The following is a 24,956-nucleotide window of genomic DNA, read 5'->3' as shown; positions in this document are numbered from 1 at the left end:
TGTTCTGTGAGCACTTGAAAATTATTTGCATCTTTTAGCCATTTATGACAGTGCTCTATATGTGGCAATTAGATCAGATTTGTTAATCATGCTACTCAGATATTTCATATCCTTTCTTATTTGTTGTCTGCTTGTTCTATCATCAGTTCATGAGAAAGGGGGTCGTTAAAGTCCCTCACTATGATTATAAATTTGTTTTTTTCTCTTTTTTGTTCATTCAATTATGGTGCATATATTTGGCTGGATATTATCTTCAGTATTAGAAATTTCTTAGCCATTATGTAGTCAAATATTTTTTTCTGCACTCATGAGACTGACAAAAGCTCTACTCAGTTTCTGAGTCTTCCAGCTGCCTCTACCAGAATTGACAGCTACTTCTAGAGGAAAAGCATCCATAAATGTCAGACCCACCTCTCTCGGTTTTCTTTTTTTCCTGGAATGTAGCCCAGTAATAATTGACTCTTTTGTGAACCCCAATAATGTGTAACAGATTTTTAAATATATTTTGTCTAGATTTTCCGGTTCGCATCAGGAAAGAATAGTAAAAATTACCTAGGTCACTGTTACTAGAAACAATTCCACCTTTAAATATTTATATATATACTCGACAGAGTATCTTACTTAATTCCTGAATAGTACAAAGTTTTGGAAATATTTCACTCAGGGAGCCCTATTGCACATATTATTATTATTATTATTATGTAGTATTTTATTTCAATATTGCTTTCTAACTCCAAAATTTAGTGGGAGGAGGAGTATAGTTAATGCTTTTTTTGCCATCGCTCTGGGTGAGTGGATAGAGTTTATTAGTTGCCATCTCACTGAGATTGCATCCCTTCAAGGGTCCCTGCTTTCTGCAGGAGTTTTAGTCCAACTCCCCATCTTAATGAGCCAAAAAACGCATCCCTTTTTCCTCTGTGGAAGTAAATACCCAAGCCCCTAGTTGTTACTGGGTATAATAACCACTCAAAGCTGCCCAGAAGATTGACTTATACGCTGACTTCTTTGGCTGTTAGCACCCTCTTTGCTTCTGACATTTGATAATTCTGTTTTATTGTGAGCCAAGACATGTAATTTTTTTAAATTACTACATTATTGTCAACGTTTCTAAGGTTTATATTGAGATGATTTAAGGATAGTCTAATCTGCCATTTTGCTGATACTATTCATCTAGTCCTCTTACTTTTCAGGAAATCACCAAAATGGTATATTTTTCTATGCCTAAAATTTATAGTTATATAAAACAATGTATACAAAACATTTGCCTCTTACTGTTTCTGTTAGCTCTGACTTGATTGGCTTTGACCAGTTTAGCTCCCTAATCTTAGAAAGGCCCTTTCAGTTCTGCCTTGGGGGAGGCCATTAAAGGAGCATAATTACAATCTCAGATTCACTACAAGAACTGAAATTATGAATCCAGGTTATCAGTTAGAGATTCAGAACCAAAATATAGAGAGTAGGTGCTATTTCAAGATCAACCTACTTGAATTACCATTTATTAGGCAACCCTCCCCTTTTTGTATTTTCTGGATTCTATACTTTTCTTACAATCTGGTGATCCCACACACAGTTTTCCATCCACTCTTCTACCCATTCAAATCTGACTTTACCGGCCGCTACTTAATCAGTATAGCTCTTCCTAAAGCCACCAACTTCCGTATTGAAAAATTCAGTGGCACTTCTCTGCCTAAATCTCACTTGACTTCTCAGTAATAGTATACTGCTAGCTACTCTCTTCTTGAAAAAAGTTCCTCTTTTGGCTTTAGTTAGGCCACAATCTCCTGGATTTCCTCCTATCGCTCACTACCTACCTCTCCTTGCCGGTCTCCTTTTGATGGCTCCTCTTTTTATAACCTTATCTTTTAATCATGAGATACCTTAGGGCTCATTTCAGGAGTTGTCTATCTTCCCTCCTTGGGGATATCATCTAGTCCCATGCCTTTACATACCACCTTTGTGCTAATGATTGCCAATTTCGTATCTCCAGCCCTGTCTGGCCTGTCAAGTTCACTTGGCTGTCTATACATTATCTCAAGGTTAATGTTTGATCTTCTATCCTTATTCTTCCCTTAACCTTTCCCATTTCAGTAATGGCAGCGGTATCCACCTACTTGTTTAAGCCAAAACTTTCATTTTTCCCTTTCCTTCAATTCCCATATCTAGTCTTGAGGAACTTCTATGGGTTCTACCTCCAAAATATGTCTCAAATCTGTCCAATAACCATGTGAGATGTAATTATTACTTCCATTGTGTAGTAAAACGAGCAGAGATTAAGAGAACATGTTAGCAATTTTCCTAAGGGTACAAACCTTTAAGCAGAGGAATCCTTACCTCATGTCCACTATTCTTTCTATCATACTTTGACCCACAGAGAATACTTGTGAATGAATTAGTAAACAAGTTGATTTATAGAGTAATAAAATCTATAGCCATGGGTTTATCAGAAGAATATTCTCACCTACTGAAAAATAACTACTATCTGTAGAGTCGAAAATTTTGTTACATAGAAAGAGCCTTGTTATAGGTAGTATAGGGTAATACTGATACCATCACTTGTCATTACCTCTTAATACATAAAACCAGTTTCAGAATTTGAGATTATGAAAGATAGATCACTTGGCTTCCAGAACGCTCTCTGTTTCTTTCAAGGGTATATGGCCAATTGTACCCAAAACCTGTTGTGTTACTTCTATCGCATTCTTTCCATAGGCTTTTATCCCCGATTTCCTCCTCCAGCAAGGGTATTCGGTCAAGAAAAAGGTTTGCCAAACTTTTATTTTAGCTTCTCTACTGTCATGACTTTATTAATATTCAGCATTTCTCAAAAACAAGTCAAGGGGACAAGGAGAGAACCTCAGCAGAGCCGTATACAACTTGATTATATTGGCCAAATTATGAATGACATTTCAAGATAAGACTATATTTTAATCAACCAGGGTTCATTTTAAATGCTTAAAATAAATGCAGTTATTGTTTGTATGTTCAGGGAAACCAGTTGATTACCATCACTGGCAGCTTTACCTTTTGTATATTATAAATTTTATTAGAAAAGCTCTTTCTTTCCAATTGTAGAACCTCTCTTTCTGAATGAAATTAGAGCACTATTTTACCATGTGTGCATGTGTTTTCCTCAGTGATTGCTTGTAGCATCATAAAATCCTTGTAACATTATTTGTGATCTTAATGAATTTTTAGTGAAACCCACTTGACATTTGTTTGGCATTGACTTCATTTCTAAGCCTTGAATGCCATTATCATTTTATGGACTTTTCAAAATCAATTTGACTTCAGGTTTATTTTATACTTAGAGACTTAACTATCTTTTTTATAGAGTTCCTTGCACAGTCACTCAAATGCTAGAGGTCTTTGTGACTTTTTTTTGAATTTTTTAATGTTTATCTTTGAGAGAGAGAGACACACACACACAGAGTATGAGTGGGGGAGGGGCAGAGAGAGAGGGAGACACGGAATCCGAAGCAGGCTCCAGGCTCCGAGCTGTCAGCACAGAGCCCGACATGGGGCTCGAACTCACAAACCATGAGATCATGACCTGAGCCGAGGTGGGACGCTCAAATGACTGAGCCACCCAGGTGCCCCGTGACATTTAGTTTATATATTTAAAATATAAATGTAGAGTGGGATTTTTGGTAATTCTAATGTCTTTTGGGAAGAGTAGACTCTGGTTTTAATACAATATGTAAATGTATCTTCCTTGAATCTCCCACAGAGCTCTGTACCATGGAGTGTGGTAGCCACGGAGTCTGCTCAAGGGGAATTTGCCAGTGTGAAGAAGGCTGGGTAGGACCCACATGTGAAGAACGCTCCTGTCATTCTCACTGTGCTGAGCATGGCCAGTGCAAAGATGGAAAATGTGAGTGTAGCCCTGGATGGGAGGGCGACCACTGCACCATTGGTAAGTACCGCCATAATGCGCAAAAGTAAATTGTATTAACTGAAGAAGGAAAAGCAGTTTAGTGATCAGTCACCAGGCTTTTCATAGAACTTGAGGTTGGAGGTGAGAAAGGGGAGGAGGGAGAGCCACAAGTTTGAAAGGTTGGTTAACTGGGAGTTTTCCTGGTTTCCCATTACTTCAGTATTCCTTAGAGTTTCTGTTTTCTAGTGCTTTGAGTTACTCAAATGAAAGATGATACATTGGAATAAAGTGTCATTAGTTAATAAGAGAAGTGCTTTTGTTGTGAACGTAACGTTCACTGCCCATTTTTCCTTTTGAAAAGTATAGGTTGTTTCAGTTGAAAGCACTTAGAGGCAATTTCATTAAATGGGACTGCTTTAACAGGGGCCATTCGATATCATTAGGAGCTGTCTTTAATGTATATGAGGAAGACATTCCTGACCTACCATCAACAGAACATCTGTGTTGCACTGTTTATCGGGTGGCGTAGAACCTTTGGGCCGAGGCATCCACCCTCTCCCATCCCTTGTCACCAATTGCACTGATGTTCAGGATGGTGCCCGGGAGAACAGTCTGTGGGTGTGAGAAAGCCTATGTAACAAATCTATCACGTGGTCTTCACATTATAAAAAATAGCAATAATAACTAAAGTTTCAGTTTGAAAGCACTTTTATTTTTTTTTTTTCAAGAAAAAAATCAAAGTCCTTGGCACGTATGTGTATCTGCCACAAAGGCCTCCTGCACGTACAGACGGACCGATACGACTCCCATTGTTCAGCTAAGGAAAGTGGGTCACTGAGTGTTCCGGTGGCATTCCACGAGCACACAGAAAATTCATGCAGAGCAAAGGCCTGGATACCCAATTCACTGTTTGTGGGCTTTTCCTACCCCACCGCCCCCCCACCCCGCCCCAGGCTGTAACACAGCTTTCATTTTTAGGTGAAAGTATTTTGTTATAATGGTTGGAAACTGCCAGAGTAATGTATAATATATATAACACATAATCTTAATAAACTGCATTACTACTCTACTGAAGGTACAGTAAGTCTTGTTCTGTGACTGTGGAAAATATTGTAGATTCATTAAAAAGGTGGTGAGGGGTGAGATTCTGATGCAGCTTAAGTAATTACATTCCTGCTCTACAGTAAGTTTATTGCCTTCACGTAAGAGGATTTAAATATTGTGATGATTACCGAAGGTGGTTACTCCAGAACTCCCTTCTCAAGATATTACTAATAAGAAGATCAAGCTAGTGCTTTTTTCACGAAAGTTATTACTGAAATGTAAAAATGCAGCTCTCATACTTTTAATGAAATGTGACACTTTTTTTTAGGAAACCTCATAGAGTTTGTTGCAGAAAAGCCATTAATATCTTTCCCACAGAAAATATTATTCACAAACTACACAGGCCCATGTACCAACTTGTGAGCTGTAGGCATTTCGGCAGTTCACAGTTTGCTGTTCCACTCCCAGGCAACAGATGGCAAACCATTAATACATGTTGTATAGCTGTGGTCTCCCGGAAATTCATTCAATCGCTCTTTTCCTCCCCCTTTCAGCTCACTACTTAGATGCTGTCCGAGGTAAGATTTTTCTCACTCATTTTATAACAGAAAAATACCATGAACAGAAAATATGCATGTGGTAAAGGCAGGGTGGGTGGGGTTTTGTGTTGGTTGGTTGGTTGGCTGGTTGGTTGGGTTTGTGTATTTACTTTTGGCAGGCTTCCTGAAGTGTGAGAGTGTCAGGTTCCTGCTCTAATAGTCGGACTGAAAAGTAATTTGTTTTTCTAACGTCAAAGAGCTGTCTTTTGCCATTGGGTATAATAGATTGGAAAGCAGTTTTAAGAACTGTTTTTCCTTGGCTTTCTATGGAGTTTGGTGCGTGTGTGTGTGTGTGCATATGTCTTTGTGTACAACACAGGTAATTAGTTATAACAAACTAGGTTTGGGTAGACAGCTGAACATTTTCTTTGACATAACAATAGGACTCTAAGTCCATGTACAGTATCCTTTCAAGGACAGAAGAGTCATCCTGTTATAAGTAACCCCTCATGCATCCCCCAAGGATCTGCCTTTGATAGAGACAGTCAGGGGCTTTCTGGCAGATACCCTGGTGCCTTTCATTACCTCCACCTCAGAAGGTCGAATATTTTCCAAATTACCCCTGATTTCTCTTTATCCATTGTACATCCATGACAATGGAACTGGATGAATTCTTTTCTTAAACCTGTATATATTCATCCCATATACCACTCCTTGAGAAACATATATATATATATATATATATATATATATATATATATATATATTTAATATGTATGTATATAATGAGAGAGAGTCTTTTCATATTTTCTAACAGCCATCTGTCATTTTATTTTTAAGTTTTTTCTTCATCTGGTCTGTTGATAGTTGCTTAGAAAACCATTTGGAAGGAACACTGGGTTATATCTGCAGATTTTTCAAAACTTATTTTGCTCTTCATACTTCTGGACTCTTCTCTCAAAGACAGCAAATGAAAAGACTATTGATTGGACTCTCTCCAGTAAAATTCAGATCTGGTATTGTGCTGCTACTGGGAAAATGTCCAGCAGCTATGTGCCATTATTGCCATCTCCGTTCATCTGTCCACTGAGCGCTTGGCGCATACACGGCTGCCCTTTGGAATAGCTGAACTCGGAACTGTTGGTAGAAAGAGTAGGGCATCCCTGAGAAATTCAGAGTCTAAATGGAGACCGTTGTTAGTGTTTGTGGTTTATCAATGGATGGAAGTCATTTGAGCTCAACAATTTCCTCTATTTATCCAGTTATTCTCTAGAATCCTGAAAGTCTCAATTTGGCATTCATTAGTTCGATAAACGTTTGTTGAGCACTTACTGCAGGCTTAATATTATGCTAGCTTCTGAGCGAGATACCAGATAAGTAAAAATTTAATCCTTAATCCTCAGATCAATAACAATCTTAAAGAAAACACCTGAATAAATGCAAAGCAACTGCAGCACATTTCTAAGGTATTCTACGGGCAAATATTTAATGGTGTGGTATGAACTGTGTAGCCATGCACCTAAGTCCTGAAGCAGTGTATCACAAGGGAAAAATCAGTACAGATGAGAAGTAGGTAGGGGAAGCTTCTTTTCGCAGAAACTGTTGTCTTTCCCTAGCTTATTGGCCATAACTAGGTACAGTATCGTCCATCTGGTTTTGATTGAGCTGAGAAGATACTTTTTTTGAAAAGAAAACAACAAAAAAAAACCCACATTTTTGTCCCCATCATAGTTTTTATCCCATGTAAAACAGAGGGTGGGAATTGGGGTTAGCATTAATAAGGCTTAATTGGCTCTCTGAGGAAAAGCACAGCAGAGTGAGGGATAACAATTTCCCTGGGAAGGTTTTATAAGCCAGCGAGCTCCTCTTCCATTTATTCAACACCTTATCTGAATGGAGCCCAGAGGATTAGATATTTTCCTATAGGTAGAGACATCATTGTTGGCCAATCCCATGCCAGTGCCTCCATGATTGTTATTCTCTGCTGTCTTTCCAGATGGCTGCCCAGGGCTCTGCTTTGGAAATGGACGATGTACCCTGGATCAAAATGGTTGGCACTGTGTGTGTCAGGTGGGTTGGAGTGGCACAGGCTGCAATGTTGTCATGGAAATGCTTTGTGGAGATAACTTGGACAATGATGGAGGTGAGTTCTTCATGAAATGTAAATATTAGAAGCGATGTGATGACCAATCTGGCTAAGAGTGAACATTGGGAATTCTTCATATAAACAGTATTGATTGTAGATGGTCATGCTATTTTTTTTTTAATCTCGGTGTATTGAATACTTACTATGATCAAGCAACATTGCAAACTCTGCTTGCATTATATCTCATTTAATTCTCACAGCAATGCCATGAGGTATAGGCATTACTTTCCCTACTTATAGATGGGAAAACTAATACTTAGAGTGGAAGAGTATGTGACTTTTCCAAGGTCACACAGCTAGAAAGTCACAGAACCCAGGTTCCAGTTAGGTCTCTATGACTTTAGAGTCTGTTTTCTTAACTACAGTAGCCATGCTGCCTCCCATCTCTGTGGCATCTATTATAGCAAATGAAATCTTTGTACCCCTGTTCGTACTGTCAGATGCTAGTGTAGCTTGCATTGTACACACTGTGAAATAATTTTCTTTGTTCTTAGTTGTCGAGAACAAACTCTTATGTCTCTACCTCTTAGTAATGCTTTGTATCTTTCAAAGGACACAGCATCCAAGACAATGCACAGTAGAATAATTATATTTAATTCAAGAGCTGCACATGATATTTTCAAAAGCCATATTGGCTCCAAGGTCTCCGGGTAACACTCCTTTTTCAGTCAAGCAAACAAAAGTATCCAATACATTGTTCAATCAGACCTCAAAACAGCCCAAATCACCTCTGAATGAAGCTAAAACAACAAATCCTCACTTTCCTCTTTCTGTCTACTCAAGGAAACATTAAGTTAATAAAAAGCTTTATTTCTAAAAAAAAAAAAAAGGTTTTATTTCTAGTTTCCACCTATTAGCTTAAAATGAAGTAGATCATTAAATTTGACTCCTCAGGTTTCTATATTTGCTTAGACAATTATAAACCTTGTCATCTGAACCCAAACATGAGGCTTAAGTCAATAAGCTAGCAATCATAGTTTCAGCACACACTGGGTGTAAGAGCTTCCCCCTTGACTAGTTCTGGCTAGCAATTTACCTTAAAAAATTATAAGACCTTATGAATTTTAAGCGGAAGCAACTTTGTGTCTAAGAGAACAGAGCTTTGAAGTTAGACTTTCTGGCTGCTATGTACTTACTGGCTGTACGATTTGGGAAAAGTTTCTTGAGATCTCTGAGCTTTAATCTCCTTATCTCCAAAATGGGGCTGATAATAATATTAACCCTCAAATAGGGTTATTATAAGTATTAAATGGACAATTCACGTGGACTCCTTAAAAGGTGATAGCCTATGCCACTCTTCCCCTCACACACACACACACATACACATACGTTACACTTAGGGTAACAGCCATTTTCTGAAGAGACTGCTTGCTACCTATCTAAATTGAAAATTTTATTTGGGAAGCCAGAGTGAGATTTTCAATTAAATGGTGTACGGATCAACTATTTCCTGGACATTTATGGTCCTCCAAGATTCATCTTCACCTTCCTTTACTTCGTTTTCGTCATATGCCCCTTTACCTGGTGTGCCTTTTCCTTGACACCTGTCATTCTCTATCATTTAAATCCCAGCTCAAGCCATATCTCCCATGGAACCTCTGACATCCACCATCCCAGTCTTTCATGGGGTTTATCAGATGCACCATACCATCAAGCACTTAACTATATTGTCTGTATGGTTTTCTTGTTACATGTTAAGCATGACCCAGAATCTATAGTTATATGCCCAATATAATCACTAATAATATTAGCTTACTTGTATTTAGGATTTCCTATGTACAAGGCACAGTGCTGAGTCCTTTATGTGAACTGTTTCATTTAATCCCCATGAGGCAGGAACTACTATTAATATACTGCTTTACAAATTAGGAAACCGAGGCACAGAGAAGTTAAATAAGTTGCTCAAGATCATATAACAAGGAAATGATAGAGCCAGGTATAAACTATGGTGGGCATTCCAAAAAGGATTTGAGGTCGTAATAGAGATTTCTCAGTTGATATATTGATTGAAAGGTTTATGCTCAGAAAATACTTTAACAACCTATATGATTATAATTTCTAACTCCGGGTTGAGCCAAAATAAGTTTCCTGCCTTAATAAAGTACAGTTTGATAAAAATAATTGAATATTTAATTGTCAAGCATTTTTAGGGCCTCAAGGTCACCTTGAGGCAGCCAAAAATGTTTAATGAATGAATTGATTAAACATTAATGAATTAATGGACTATCAATTCTTAGTATCTGTGGTATATATAGACACAAAAAGTATAGAAGATTTTGCTAAATATCTATTGACCTCTGAACATTCCTTTAAAACTGTGTATCTAATGTGGGAATCAAAAATCAACAACCCTGATATGAGTTCAGTGTATTTTTATGATTGTTTCTTTAGGGAGTAGCAGTTCCAATTACCATTTTTTCTCCTTTAGTAGGATTAAGATGATATTGATGATAAATATAGATTTGGTTCTACCTTGAGATGGAAAGATGGATTAAATAACCTCTGAAAGCCCCATGACTGAGATTTTGGACAATAATTTCATTCTTACGCTGCTAAAATATTATCCATAAGAATACACTAAATGTCCTTCATTTGGTGATTTCAGCTTTCCAGCTATCCAGAATTACTGGATTCATTTAGTTGAATATGACTAATGATTAATATTTGCATACTTATTTGTGCATGTGTGTATGTGTGTGTGCGCTTCAATTAAATCAGAAAGTGCCAATTGAACCTTTTGGGGAAAAAATGGTCCTCATTTTTAAAATGTAATTCTTAAGAAATTTTCCCACTCAAAAAAAAATCACTCTCAAGCAATTGCTTCAAGTAGCTGCTACCTGATTGCTCCATATTATCGCTGATACTTAAAGAATAGCAGGATTTTTTTGCATTCTAATCAGCTTTGAATACTCATTAGTATTGCTGCTGTTTCCTGCAGCTTTGACTTTAGTCACACTCTGATTCAATGCATTGTGACTCTTAGTAACTAATTGGGCTGCATTGAATATGTGGGTGACACAGCTGGTCTGGGAGCTACCTAAGAGCTCCTTGAACAGTAAGAACAGAACAGAGAACAAATCACCTTTGGATTTTTTCTTAACATGCAAAACAAGGAAAGCTGTCTTATGCATTGTATATATAAGAACTAGCTACCGTAGAAATTACAGACCAATCAAATGTCTCTACCTCTTTTATCCTTTTAGTCAAAAAGCACCTACCACGTGCACAACCCTGTGCTTGGAGGAGACAATATTGATGTGAATGGTGACCACATTTTCCTGTGTTAATCATGTGTCCTGATTTGGAGTTTAAAAATTGTGATCACCATGCATTATGTGCACATATAAATTGACATGAGAAAAAAAGTTTAGACGTTGCACTAACTGAATCAGAAGAGCCTAAACAAAGAGAACAAGCTAGAACTATCAGACATTAAAGAATATTTTAAAGCTATGATAATTAAAACAAAGTGGTACTGGGGCATCTGGGTGGCTCATTTAGTTAAGCGTCTGACTCTGGCTCAGGTCACGATCTCATGGCTCATGAGTTCGAGCCCCTCGTCGGGCTCTGTGCTGACAGTTCAGAGCCTGGAGCCCGTTTTGGGTTCTGTGTCTCCCTCTCTCTCTGCCCCTCCCCTGCTTGTGCTCTCTCAAAAAGAAATAATAAAATATTTAAAAAACCAAAGGGGTACAGATTGAAGAGTAGACAGATCAGTACAACCAAATGAAAGCTCTGCAACACACCCCAGGACAAATAAACATTTAGTAGATTATATAACTGGCATCAAAAATCAGTAGGGAAAAGAAGCATTGTGAAGTAATGCTCAGACAACTCCTGAGGAAAAAAAACCTTAGATTTTCAATTTATAGCATATTCCAAAAGCCGAAGAGAAATCAAAACACTCCAGCTGATTAATGAGTTAAAGGTAAAAAAAAAAAACAAAAAAAACCCCAAACACAATTAGAAGAAAATATAGGTGACCAATCTCAAGACAGGAAAGGACTTCTTAAACATAAAAGCAAGGAAAGAAACCACCACAATACAAAAAAATGATAAATAGGACCTCATGAAAATGTCAAACTCTGTTATGTTGTTTGGCTAAGTTTATAGACCATCCAACATCTAACCATTTGGCAATCTCAAAATCTGCACTGATATAGTAGCTACTAGTCAATGTGACTATTTCAGCTTAACTTAAATAACATTAAAAATTCCATTTCTCAGCTGCACTGGGCACATCTCCAGGGCTCAGTCGTCACATGATACTAGTGACTATTAGAACAGATCTAGAGCATTCCCATCATCTTAAAAAAAATGTTATTGGATAATGCTGATCTAAATGTTTGACTCCAATGTTTATCTTTCAGACAGACATTTCATACTGAGTACCCAGTTTTCCATCATTCATTACCAGTTCGTGCCAAGTATTGTGGTTGGCATTAGGGAGAAAATGACAAGACAAGTTTCTGCCCTCATAGAGCTTATGGCCTAGGGAGGGAGACAGATATTAAATAAGAAATGACACAAATAACTACATATTGGCAACTGTAAGCAGTGCTATAAAATTTTTAGAGCGCTAGAGACATGTGTAGGGAGCTAACCAAGTCTGCATGGTAAGGGAGGCCCCACATGAGTCTGGAGCAGAATGCTCCAGGCCAAGGAAACAGCATGTACAAATGCCCTGCGATGGAAATGTGCTAGGCTCTTCTAGGAAGTGAAAGGCAAGTCATTGTGGCTGGAATATGAGCCAAGGAGAGACTGGTAGATGAGAATATGAAGCTAGGCATTAGCCAGATCATGGAGAACAGTGTGAATTTCATACAATCTTCAGTTATCAAGCAGAGATTTCATTTTATTCACTCTAGTTGTAGAGGAAGGAAGGTGATTTCTGATACTGTGGAAAGACTGTCAAGGAGGTTAAAAAGGTGAGGAATAAGAGTGTTTAATCAGAACAGCTCTTTTCCCCCTGATCTTTTAAATATTTGTCACATGTTTTCCAAGCTTCTCTTATACAAACTCTCCCACCGGTCTATATTCATATTCATTGGTAAAATCAATAAGTTAATTGCCTAAAAGAGAATGATCTTCCAGGAATCATTCTTCATAACAAGTCACCATTCATTAAGAACAATAGCTATTTGCAAGCCTGTTCTATGATATAGTGTTTCTAGATCTAGAAATCAGCACCATGGGTGAATTATGAACACATAAGCTCATGGATCAATAAGCCTCATGTTTTGAATGTCACCAGCATGCTGCAGTGTTTAATAAATAGGAAAATGAAATAGAAGGAGCAATGAATTGGTAACATTTGCTCTGTTTAAGGGCCAGACACCTTCTCCACGTTTACTGTTAAGATTTGGCTTGGGACAGAAGACCTAGGTCAGAAAGTATATTCCTAATTATTCTCTTCTGACCATGCCCCCCTCGTTTCTAAACAACCCATTTATTAAAGGATCCTCACTTACTTAAGAGTGCTTAAACTGCCCAGTCGTTCCAGATACAAACTCTTCCAGATACAAAATTGGAAAATCTAAACTCTGTAACTCACCTGAGCACTCTGTGACCACCTCTGTTACATCATCTAGCAACTAAGGCTTAGTAGTACTTGACATCTGCCTACTTTGCAGATGTGGTAATGAATGAGATGATGTTTGAAATCCATTAATTTAAAGTGGGTAATAAAAGTGTGGTATCAATGAAGAATCTATTTATAAATTGTGTTTTTTGATGCATTAGTTGAATGTTTATTAATCTTTAGGTAGATTTACAAATGTCATAGAAATAGGACTTTCAGGACATGCATGTATTCATTCAACACACACTCACTGAATGCTTACTTTGAACGGCATTCACTGTTCGAGTGAAGAAATAGTGAATAAAAAAGACTAAATCGTTGCTTCCGGGGAGCTTAGATTCTAGTCGTGAGAGGCAGACAATAAACCAAAATTTTAAAAGAAATTTTAAAAGAAATAGTATGCTAGAAGATGGTAAGTGTGACGGAGACATTTTTTAAAAAGCAGAGAAAAGGATAGGATGTGGCACAGGGGTGGAATTTTAAATAAGGTGGAAAATGAAAGCCTCCCTGAAAAGGTGGCATTCGGGCTTAAAGGAAGTGAGGGGTGAGCCATGTGGATACTGGAGTAAAGAACATTCCAGGCAAAGGAATAATGGGGAAGGTCACATGTTTTCCAAGCTTCTTGGAAGGTCATGGGATAATAGGAGGTAAGGTCAGAGAGGTAAGAGAGAGACTGTGAAGAGCCAGACTGGGGGGGAAGTTAAGTCATTGTCAGGACATGGGCTTCTACTCTGAGTGATGTGAGAAGCCCCAGTGATGGCAGGTGGGGACCAGAGGACACGAACATTAGTGGCATATAAACAATTTACTTTCATGACCCAGGAAAAGTCAATTGTATGAGGTGATTGCAATAACAGTGATTGGATCAGGTCAAATCCTGAGTGCACTTGAGCCTCTCCCATTTTCTTCTTACTAATACAGCAAAATGCTGGAGGTGAAAGTCAGCCTGAGTAAGTGAAAGATCAAATGAATTATAGTCTATTTCCAAAGGAAATACAGTCCTATTACCTTCCACGCATATAACAGCAACAGCTAAGCTAATGGCAGTGCCTAGTAGGGGGGCCTGCTTGAGTAAAAATTTATGAATGATTTATAATTAGTCCATTTTTATGGGTTTCTAAAATGCCTGAGAAGATTTTATTTAACTGAGTCATGGGAATGATCAGCCCGTCAATTTCTTTTTGACTATTCATTTGCTTGGCAGACCCTCTGTTCTATAGATGCTGAAAAGGTTAAGCTTCAATCCAGCCCCTGTCCAAATGATAACAAATTGTGAATTTGTGAAATTCAATGAATAAAGATTTACTGTAGCATTAGTGTCTATTTAGAGCCACACAGGATTCTACCCATCTGACAACCTAACCATGCAGAGTGCACAAAATGAACACATTCCAGCGAACTGAATATGCGGCACAGAAGTTAATTGCCCTCTGGCCAGTGATAAGGCACCTTCAGTAGAAGTGGGTCTGAACGTTTTTAGCTGCCACTGCACACCATTGGCATCTACCCCCGGGACTCTATCCTTAGACTCTTTGCAGTCTGTGCAGGGTAGAACTTGGTTAATGGCAAGAGCTAACATTGATCGAGAGTGCTAGCTGCATACCAAACACTGTGCTAAATTCTTTATGATTATTATAGCAGGTGATCCTTACAACAGCCCTGTGGGGTAGGCATTTTTATAATCCCCATCTTCTAGGTAAGGAAGTTAAGAATCCAAGAGATGAACTGATTTGTCTAGGATCATTTAGATTGTAAGCAGCGAAGTAAGATTAGAATCACAGTCCGGTTCTTGGACCTTAACCACTTCGTGTGTTCTAAATACCTACATTAGTCAGGTGCTTAGAAGCCTTACAGCCTGGGCCAGTGCTAGTAATACTGCTTAGATGTTGCTGCTGAACATGTGATGTGTAGCAAGAACACTGCGTGTTGATAGGACTCTCCTATTTCCTCCAACTGTGCAATCACATTTACCCTCTCCTCCTTAAATGTAAATGAAGATGAGATGTCTGCCTAACGGGGTTGTTGTAGGGATCAGTTGAAATAATCTATGTGGAAGAACCTAGTGCCATACCTAGTATATTAACTAATTATACATGCTTCCAAATCCTTTTGGATACCCTGACATGACCTAGCTGTCCATTTTTATCAATGTGATAATATGGATGTTGTCCGTAAAAGGATATTTACAAATTCATTTTAAGGATTAGAAAAGGATAGGTTTTCGGTATATCATTCATATCCCCCTGTCCAATCCTTCTTTCATCCATGGGCATACATCTGGTAAGTAAAAGCTTTATAGTAAATTACTAGATCATATATAAAAGAAACCACTGTCCTTGGTCTTTATCAGCCCCAGTTGGGCCTCCTGGCATAGTCACTAACTGGCTGGCAAAGCTAAGATCAATGAATGCCATGTTTAGTCCTTCAAGATAATTTAACCTCCTTCTTTTTTACTGGGTTTTATTTTTTAGTCCTTTAAAATGAAGAGGCCCTAAAAGTAAAATCAGTTAATATTTGATATGTTCATATCTGATACCCTGAGCCTGGCTGTCAGGAGGGTGCCACAGCTTTCAATTCAGAACAATAATAGAACCGGTAATAGTCCAAGAAAAGAAAGAAAGAAAGAAAGAAAGAAAGAAAGAAAGAAAGAAAGAAAGAAACCCACACATGCAGTGTGACTGTCATTTGCACTTCTTTGTAACAGTCTAGACATACTGTATGGAGTGTTATCCAAATGTGATAATTGGTAACTAGATCTTTGTGCACGTATTGGGCTTACCTATAAATTACAATTTGGGGCTTGCATACCATTATTGGTCTGCTTGCCTGCAGCCTTCCTAGATTCAACAGAAGTCTCACTGTTCTCTAAGAAAACAGAGGTCTTACAGGGTCAGCCCTATATAATAGCAACTATTAAATATGAAGCATTAGCTTGGAATTTATAGCACATAACTAGATGAGAATGTGAGTCCCAGTTTTGAATTGGATCTGTGTTTAGTTTTTAGAATTGACTTTTGAATGTCATTTGGACATTTCTATTTGTTTAAAATGTATTTCTTTTCAAAAATCAGTTTGGATCGTGGAACTGACAGGTTGAAACCTGTGCGTGCCCGATCTGATTATTAATAGTACGTTCGTCACCGACTGAAAGATAAAGGTGACTGCCCATTTGAAAAGCAGTTTTCCATTGTTCCGTGTATTATGCACCAATTCCAGACATCAGAGAACTCCTTTAATCGGCCTGATGTTTTTGCCAGCTTTTCAGTGCATCCAGATGTTTAATTAGCAGAGTAAAGAGATAATGTGCTAATAGGAGACTGACAACAACGTATTGGAGAGGGAGGTGGCGGTGGCCTCTGAAATCTATAGAAAATCTGCTAATATGATTTGCTGAATGAGGGGAGAAAGGAGAGCAGAAGGGGACTTCTTACTGCAACAAATCCACGCTTAAAAGTTAGTCATCAGTGAAAAAGAAAGATGTCTACAGAGAAGCAGAAACCAGGGCAAAAAAAATGCACTGAACAACCAGGGAAGGCAAGAAAGCAGCAAACCGCATTTTAAATCAAAGTAGTGTCTGTGGTACAGGGAATTTTAAACGACCTCATGTGGGGGCAAATATTCCCTGGGTGCCCCAGGGCTGCTGTTCCAAATGTCTACTCTCTTGGTGTTCCTGGCTTTCATTGCCCCCAGCTGTGGTCCACCCCTGTCCGCCTCCACGGGGGCACCCACGTCAGGAAGGGAACAAGCCAAAGAGCTGCGTGAAACCAGCGCTGGCAACTTTCATCATCAGCCTTAAGGAGCCGGTGATCCATCTGAACCCCCCTGTTCCACTGCCAGCCAGGAAGATTAGCATCTTTATATTTACCCTTGTTAAACATCTAAATTAGAGCTACTTGTCTGCTTTAAGGACCTTGGAAGGACTTTAATTTTTTTGCTTGTTGGGGGTGGAATGAAGTGTCCATATGCTCCGTTAATCACTCCAGCCCCTTCTCTTTGCACGTAGTCTCTTGGAATACTTACTGCACTTTTAACTCGTGTAAGAGTCAGCTATTTATACACCTGTTTCTCCTACTAAACTCTGAGCTCCTGAAAACAGGAAAAGAGTCTTTTTCTCTATTTACTTCCCCAATCATCTAACACTGTGTTTTTGCACCTATTAGATTCTCAGATGGTCTCCCCTCCTCCTGTAACCCTCTGCCCCTCATCAATTCCTCTACCAAAGAATGCAACCTTTATGTGATTTTTTATTGGTACAACCAGAGATTCGAGAGTCTTGAGTAAATAGTGAAGGCCTACAAAATGAAAGAGAGCAACTCATCACATTCATATACCTGAGATTTATTAGTACTTGCATCAAATAACCGCGGTTAGGAACAAGTAAGCACTAGTTGATTCTACAAATTCAAAAAAAAAAAATGGTTCTGAAACAGTAGTGTGCCTCAGATTCACTCACAGTAAATATGCATAATCCTGGGCTTGAAGAAATTCTGATTTAATAGGTGGGGCTCAAAAATGTGTATATTTAATAAGCTCCCCAAGATAATTGGCTACACATTTGAAAATCACTGCCCTGCCCCAGACACAAATTATCACTATGAGAATGCCCACTTCTATTTTGAGAATTACCACTAGACAAGAATATTAGGAGATGTTTTAAAAAACACAAACAAATTCAAGTTGGCAAGCATTTGTTAATTGTGTGCTCATGAATGCACATGGTGTGAGAAATTCAAAAGAACTCTAAGAATAGTTGCTATCCTGGAGGAATGGCCTTGCTGAGGAAGAAGGAAACTTCTAAAGAGAGTGATACCTAATGGAAGACTCTATCCAAATGTACACAGTACAGTACAGCCCATAAATGCTGGAGAATTCAGGGAAGAAAGATTTATGAGCAAAATAGTTTGTACCATCTAAACTCAGAGTAATTTTTCATGAGAAACATGCAAATTTAATAGATCCTAAACTCAAAACATGGACAGTTACCTTTGTCTGTATTCTAGATTTTTCTCCATCTGTGCATATTTTAAACAGTGTTGTTTCTCTTGAAGCTAAATTTCAAAAAGCATATTTTTTTTCAGATGGTTTGACTGACTGTGTGGACCCTGATTGTTGTCAACAAAGCAACTGTTATGTAAGTCCCCTCTGTCAGGGCTCACCAGATCCTCTTGACCTCATTCAGCAAAGCCAACCCCTCTTCTCTCAGCATACTTCAAGACTCTTCTATGATCGAATCAAATTCCTCATGGGCAAGGACAGTACTCATGTCATTCCTCCAGAGATCTCATTTGACAGCAGGTATGTATGTATTTATTTTGTTTCTTAATAAACAGTGGTCATGGTTTTCCTTAACTGGGAAAGGAAGAGGTCTTCTAAAAGTCACGCTACTTTCCATTCCACACAGTATGTATCAATTCCTTTTTTAGGCATCTCTGGAATGCCCAAGACCTTACTGATTGGTTAAGAGTGAGAAGCCATTTCTTGAGATTCTTTATCGTAAAAGATACACATATAAATGTGTGTGTGTGTGTGTGTGTGTGTGTGTGTGTGTGTATACAGTTGACCCTTGAACAACACAGGTTTGAATTTCACGGATCCACTTATATGTGGGTTTTTTCACAGTACAACAATGCAAATGTATTTTCCTTATGATTTTCTTGATACCATTTTTTCTCTAGCTTACTTTATTGTAAGAATACAGTATACAATACGTATAACATACAAAATATGCATTAATCAGTTGTTTATGTTCTTAGTAAGGCTTCTGGTCAACAGTGAGCTATTAGTGGTTAAGTTTTTGAGGTATCAAAAGTTATATGTGGATCTTCCAACTTCATGGGGGAACCCTAACCCCTGTGTTGTTCAAGGGTCAACGGTACACACACACACACACACACACACACACACACACACGTATAGTATGTATTATTTGTAGCAAAGCACAGATGAGGCTTTTAATGACAAAAACAGGATGGAAGTATAATTTGCAGATTTATTGTTTAGCTTCTGGATGTATCCCTTGAAAACTCCTGAATTTCAAAAGCCAAATGTTAAGTTTTATTCCTTTATGTAAAACATTTCTATATGAAAGATTTGGCTGAATTTGACGTCTTAATGTGAAATACAAGACTTGTGAAAATCTGTCTTCTAAGAAAGCTCAAATGCATGAATTGTCACTAAGACATGAGACCAAAGCCCAACCCAGTAGGTAAAGAATTTTTTCAAAATTAACTTACTTGTTTGAAGTATAATCACATGAATTTGCTCATTGCTATATTCTCTGCTTCATCTTCAGCAATGATATGTTTTACTAATTAGCACTAGACATAAATGAGTCACTGAAGTCAACATTTCTGGTCTCTTAAAAATGTCCTCCTGTGTTCGTTTCACTACCTTCTAGATTGTTACAAATGGGAATTTGAAACATGCAAAATATTTGTCCAGTGGCCCCTGTCTACACCGTGCCCACTTAGTTGCATCGTGGTGGGTGCTATCAGTCCCCAGAAGAAAACTCAGTCAAGAGTTTATATTAATACAAATGATAATCTAAGAAAATTACCACTCAATCTTGAGCTACACAAAGTAGTAAACGAAAAAGCCCAGATGTGCATGGAAATTTAAAACATTCAGCAGCATCCCTTCCACAGATTGTATGTAAGAACTGATACTGAAACTTAAGGCATCCTCATTGTTTTTATTATTGTTCGGGGGTGACCTTTTAGGTGTCTGACAGAACCCCAAACCTGTTCTGCCAGGGGATCGAGTTTGTCTTCTCCCAAGAGACTTAGTCCTCCCCATTCTGAAGTGTTTCTGCCACCTCAGTAACAACTCCGGGGAAACTTTGTGATGGGCTGCAGTCAAAGTCATTATTTAGGTAGTGGAGGCTTATTTGTTGTCCACCAGAGAAACAAAAGGAACAAAACACAGCCATTCCCCCCACCCTCCCTGCAGCTTTCTCCATGCTTAGGGAAAAGTGAGTCCAAAACAAAACAAGAAAGTGAAAGAAATAGCAACCTCCATGTCACAGAGGTATGTTAAATGACTCACTGAAGTCAAGTCAAGGGAGACGGTCAGGACCTGAGAGAGGCAGGACATGAGTGGTCATGACCCAGAGCAGGACACTGGTGCGATAAGCTTTGCAAAGTGAAGAGAGACTTCCTTCCTTGTGGTTCGGCTTCAGGCTCCAGCCACTTGCCAGCGCTGGCAGAGTGAACAGACCTATTCCTTACCGTAGCTAATGCCCCCTCCTTCTCCCGGTTTGCCCGAGTTGTCTTCATCCTTTTGTCAAATGCTGCAAGTTATCATTTGGCGCTGCAAGTCACATTTGAATTCAGAACGACAGGTCCCCTTCATCCAGTGGTCTCAGCTATTACAGACCTATCGAATCTGTCAGAAAAGGCACAGGTCTTTTCCAAGGGATAGAGTTGAGGGCAAGCAGTCTAGCTCTATTGCCTCTAAGAGATCAGCCCATGCGATATCACTCTGGGTAACGTAAATCCGACTCTGTTCACATATATAGATAATAATGGTTACATCGAAACAGTACCTTTTTCATTTGCAAAGCCCTCGAACAGGCATTATTTCATTTTACCCTCACAGTAGCCCCGTGAACTATACATCTTTGTGTTAGTGCATTTTATGCATGAGGAAACAGGTTCAGAGAGATTAAATAACGCCCCGCGTCACACAGCCACCGAGTTTGTATCATAGCAGCTCTTATAACTTTTCTGTTATGCCACAGCTGCCCCATTTCAACCTGTCCTTAACTAAACCTGGTGGCTTGGATCTAATTTATACTGGATGAGTTATGTCGGGGTCACCACAAGAAAAAAAAAAAACAAGTGAAGTTAAAAATCCAGTTCCATTTAATACATTTCCATGACGTTATTTGGTAGAAGAACACGGTTGAATGACGGCTAAGATGGGTCTTTCCTATATGCAAATTGTTATTTGGCAATTATTATGTGTCAGGCTTCACACTAAGCTTTTACATGTGCTATCTCATTTAATCCTTACCCAAACTCCATGTGGTGGACACTGTTATTATGCCTACTTTCCATGTGAGGAAACAAGAACTGAGGTGTTAAGTAAGTCGTTTGCCCAAGTTCACAATCAGTGAGTGTCAGAGCCAGGATTTGAACCCAAGTAGACCGGTGCCGAGAGCTTGACCTCGAAACCACTATGCCAAGCCACTTTGGCTCTTTGGAAGGCTGGGATGGCTAACCCTGAAAAGACTTACAGCCCTTATACATCCCTGACTGTGGAGTTGCATGCTTCAGACAGATCTAGAATGTTTATGTGCCATAATCAGGCAAACCACTCTGCTTGTTTGCTTCTGCCACATAATTGAGAGATAGCTGGATAAGCCGATGAAGAAAGCCTTGTCAAGGGGCTCATTTGCCTCCTGGCAAAATGTGACCCCACAGATGACTCACCACTGAATGTTGCCACCATCAGAAGCCTTCGGAGCTCAAGACAGTGGCGCGTAGGTGACTAATTGTTGCAAGGACACGTAAAGGTTAAACATCTGTTCATCCTTGTGCATCCAAGTGAGACTAGCTTTTGTTGTTTCAAGTTTGCTCCACTGGCACGTGAGAGCACATGAAATGTGTACCTCCCGTGCCCCATGATGGCATCATGTCACTGTGAACATGTAACCTGCCCACAGTCGCATCTCTAGCAAGCCCAATTCGGTTACCGTTTTTTCCCTCAATATCTTTTACCCTGTAGCCTGAGTTTCATCTTTTCGATCTACTCCAACATGACTACAAAGTAAACCACCTATTATATACGTGCTCTGTATGACTTATTACTTTTTAATAATGTAAATAGGTGAACAGAAGCATTATTGATCTTCAGTGTCTAAGCATTTAATCACTATTAATAATGTAAAAGGTTTTTATAAATATGTAAAAACAAGAGTACATTAAACTAAACGACAGCAGTAATTTGCAAAGCCAGACATTTCACTAGCCATCACTAATGGAGAAGTGCATTTAAAAAACAAAATCCTACCAGGGTTAGTGCAACCGCCAACAGCAAGGTCTGGCCAAACTCATTTGTCCGTTTTGTAGCCATGAGAGGCTGACCCCACATCAATCCATGTCAGGCATCTACACCAGGGGTTGCTTAGCATCAGCCCGCAGATGTGTTTTGTTTGGCCCAGCATTTAGAAATTAGAAGATCTGATATAAAAATTGGAAGGTTTTCCTTCCTTAGAAAATTTACGAAGTGCGGCATCTCTGCACCCATGGCCGTGACATAGGTGACTGCCTCTCTGGATAGGATGTGACATGTCTCTCCAGTCACCATTCCCTGCTCCCCTTACACCCGGCTCACTTCCATCCCATTCAATGGCACGCCTGGCCCGGCTGGAGTTAGAGTTGGTAACCTCTGGACTACACAGCTTTTATAGCCTTCCTTGGAATGACCTCAAGTGTTTGGTTTTGTCTTTCTTCTCTGTTTCCCTGAGGATCTTTAAAAATCTCATCTTACCATTTTACTTAATTTGGGGCCTTTTACTATGTTGGTTTAAAAAGAAAAAAAGGTGACTGAGCATGAACTAGAAATCACATGAATGGAATGATATTTCCACCCTTAGTTCACCAGGGCACCTGTGTATACCCTGTGAATAGTTGGTATACACTCTGCCTCACACCTTAGGCCAGTCACTCCCTTGAGGCAGGGGATTTTAACCGATGGCATCATGTATCACCAGTCATGACTCAGGTAGTCCAGGTCCCACTTGTAGTAGGAGCAAAATGTTTACTTTCTATGAGAAGGACATTGAGAGGCATTTGGCTATTGTGTTTATCACTTAGAAGGGTTTTAAGAACAATTTAAAGATTTAAAAATTTGCAGCAATACTGTTGGGTGAAGTTATGGCAGCCTCTTCTGCCCACTCCTGGTAAATGCCCACCCTTAGTTGAAAAGTTCTAGAGTTGGGACCAAACTTAGTACAGCATTACGTACATAACAGCACTGTTAGCAGGGTGCAGAGTGAAGAGGTTGAGCAAAATGATAGGTTTCTTCTAGTTTCTATGAAGTTGCTATATTTCAGTTTCTTGCTCCATACTGGGATTTATACAGTATTAGCTCTGGATTGTTCTAATTGCTAAATCGTAAGTTCTTTCAGGACAAGGACCAAGTCTGATTTGTTCTCTCCTTGTTTTGATTATCTATTGCTATGTAGAAAACTACTCCAAAACATAATGGATTCAAATATATTTTATTATTATATATCATGATTCTGTGGGTCAGAAATTCACACAGGGTATGGCCAGGATGTCTTGTCTTTTCTTGGTGATGTTTGGACTCTCAGCTTGGATAACTCAAATAGCTGGGGCCTGGAACAGCTGGATAACAGCCAGGAATCTCTCCTTCTACATACAGCCTTTCTACTTGGGCTTCCCATTGGCATGGCCTCCAGCCTTGAGTTTGTCAGAGCTTGTATATGGTGGCTCACAGCTCCAAGAGGGAGCATTCCAAGAGACAAGAAATGGAAGATGCCAGTCTCTTAAAGCCTGTGTCCAGAAATTTTAACAGTGTCACTTATGTTACATGCTGTTAGTTACAGAAGTCACAGAGCTTGCCCAGATTCAAAGTGGGGGAGACATAGATCCCCCCTCATGATGAGAGAAGTATCAAAGAATTCGTGGCCATCTTTAATCTATCATACCACTGTATCCCAGATTCTAACACAGTACTTAGCAAAAAGCCGGGAAAGAAGGAGTGAGTGACTTCATTGTAGTAATATTGAAGTGTTCTTCTCGTATTTGCCAATGAAAAACTCATTTTTGTTGCCTAGAACACACAGATGATATTAGGACCTCAAATAAGTCAATTCCCAAATGTAGAACCAGCCTAAAGGTAAGATTACTGTTCTCCAAATAGCACAGGAACAAATTCATAAAAGATGAAGTGATTATCTAACAGCAGCAAAGTAATTACTTTTTTTTTTTTTTTTTACCTTATGAGACATTCCACCACTGTCAGAGCCTGCCCATAATTGACATCATTTATAACTTTGTACAAGCGTCAATAATTCTCTCTTCCTTCAATGGGCTAGATAATCAAAATTTAGAATCAAGAAAAATCAGGAAATAAGGAGCAATATCAAGAAGGCAATATGAAGGCTGCCGTGAACTGGCTCCCTTTGGTACACGTCGTCATTCTGTCTCATGAGAAAAACAAAGACAAGTGCCCCCGAGCAAATGGAAGTACTATAATGCCTATAGCATGGCATTCTTGGCAAACTCTTGACTTACGCAAGCCTTCCCCCTCCCTTACTACACCCTGCTCAGTAATAAAACCTTGATTCATGCTCCTGATTATTCATGATACCTGGTAACAGCCATAATTACTTAACATAACTTGTTTTAATAAAACATGCTTCTCTGCACTTAGTTGAGGTGGAAATTTATACCATTGGAAATCCTGTGAGTGGCAAAATGAATTATTGAATCAAGAGTGAGGTTAAGGTGGGGAAGGTTGCAGGGAGATGGGTCACTGCTGCAGAACCTGCTGATCTTGAATAGGGACTAGGGCTTAAAAACAAGCATACGTGAGCACCTGGGTGCTCAGAGAGTGGGTGGCACTCTCTCTCTGTCAAAATAAATAAATATTAAAAAAAGAGTAACCATACTTTATAGATACTAATTATTGCTTTTTTTTTAATTTTTTTTCAACGTTTATTTATTTTTGGGACAGAGAGAGACAGAGCATGAACGGGGGAGGGGCAGAGAGAGAGGGAGACACAGAATCGGAAACAGGCTCCAG

The 24,956-nt window shown here is 39.0% G+C and overlaps 1 protein-coding gene across 4 annotated transcripts in view; it reads left to right on the top strand.

The window, feature by feature from the left end:
* TENM1 (teneurin transmembrane protein 1) overlaps nt 1-24,956 on the top strand; it is a 796,361-nt gene that overhangs the window by 612,425 nt on the left and 158,980 nt on the right. For all 4 annotated transcript variants that reach the window (XM_040467962.1, XM_040467961.1, XM_040467964.1 and 1 more), the window contains 4 exons: nt 3,728-3,913; nt 5,473-5,496; nt 7,454-7,600; nt 18,260-18,476. In XM_040467962.1, the coding sequence (XP_040323896.1) occupies nt 3,728-3,913; nt 5,473-5,496; nt 7,454-7,600; nt 18,260-18,476 (574 nt within the window). The remainder of the gene's footprint in view (nt 1-3,727; nt 3,914-5,472; nt 5,497-7,453; nt 7,601-18,259; nt 18,477-24,956) is intronic.

The sequence above is a fragment of the Herpailurus yagouaroundi genome, unplaced genomic scaffold, assembly GCF_014898765.1.
Source record: "Herpailurus yagouaroundi ecotype Mexico unplaced genomic scaffold, PumYag 67641, whole genome shotgun sequence".
In the NCBI taxonomy this organism is placed as follows: domain Eukaryota; kingdom Metazoa; phylum Chordata; class Mammalia; order Carnivora; family Felidae; genus Herpailurus; species Herpailurus yagouaroundi.
This window is presented reverse-complemented; position numbering and strand designations above follow the sequence as displayed.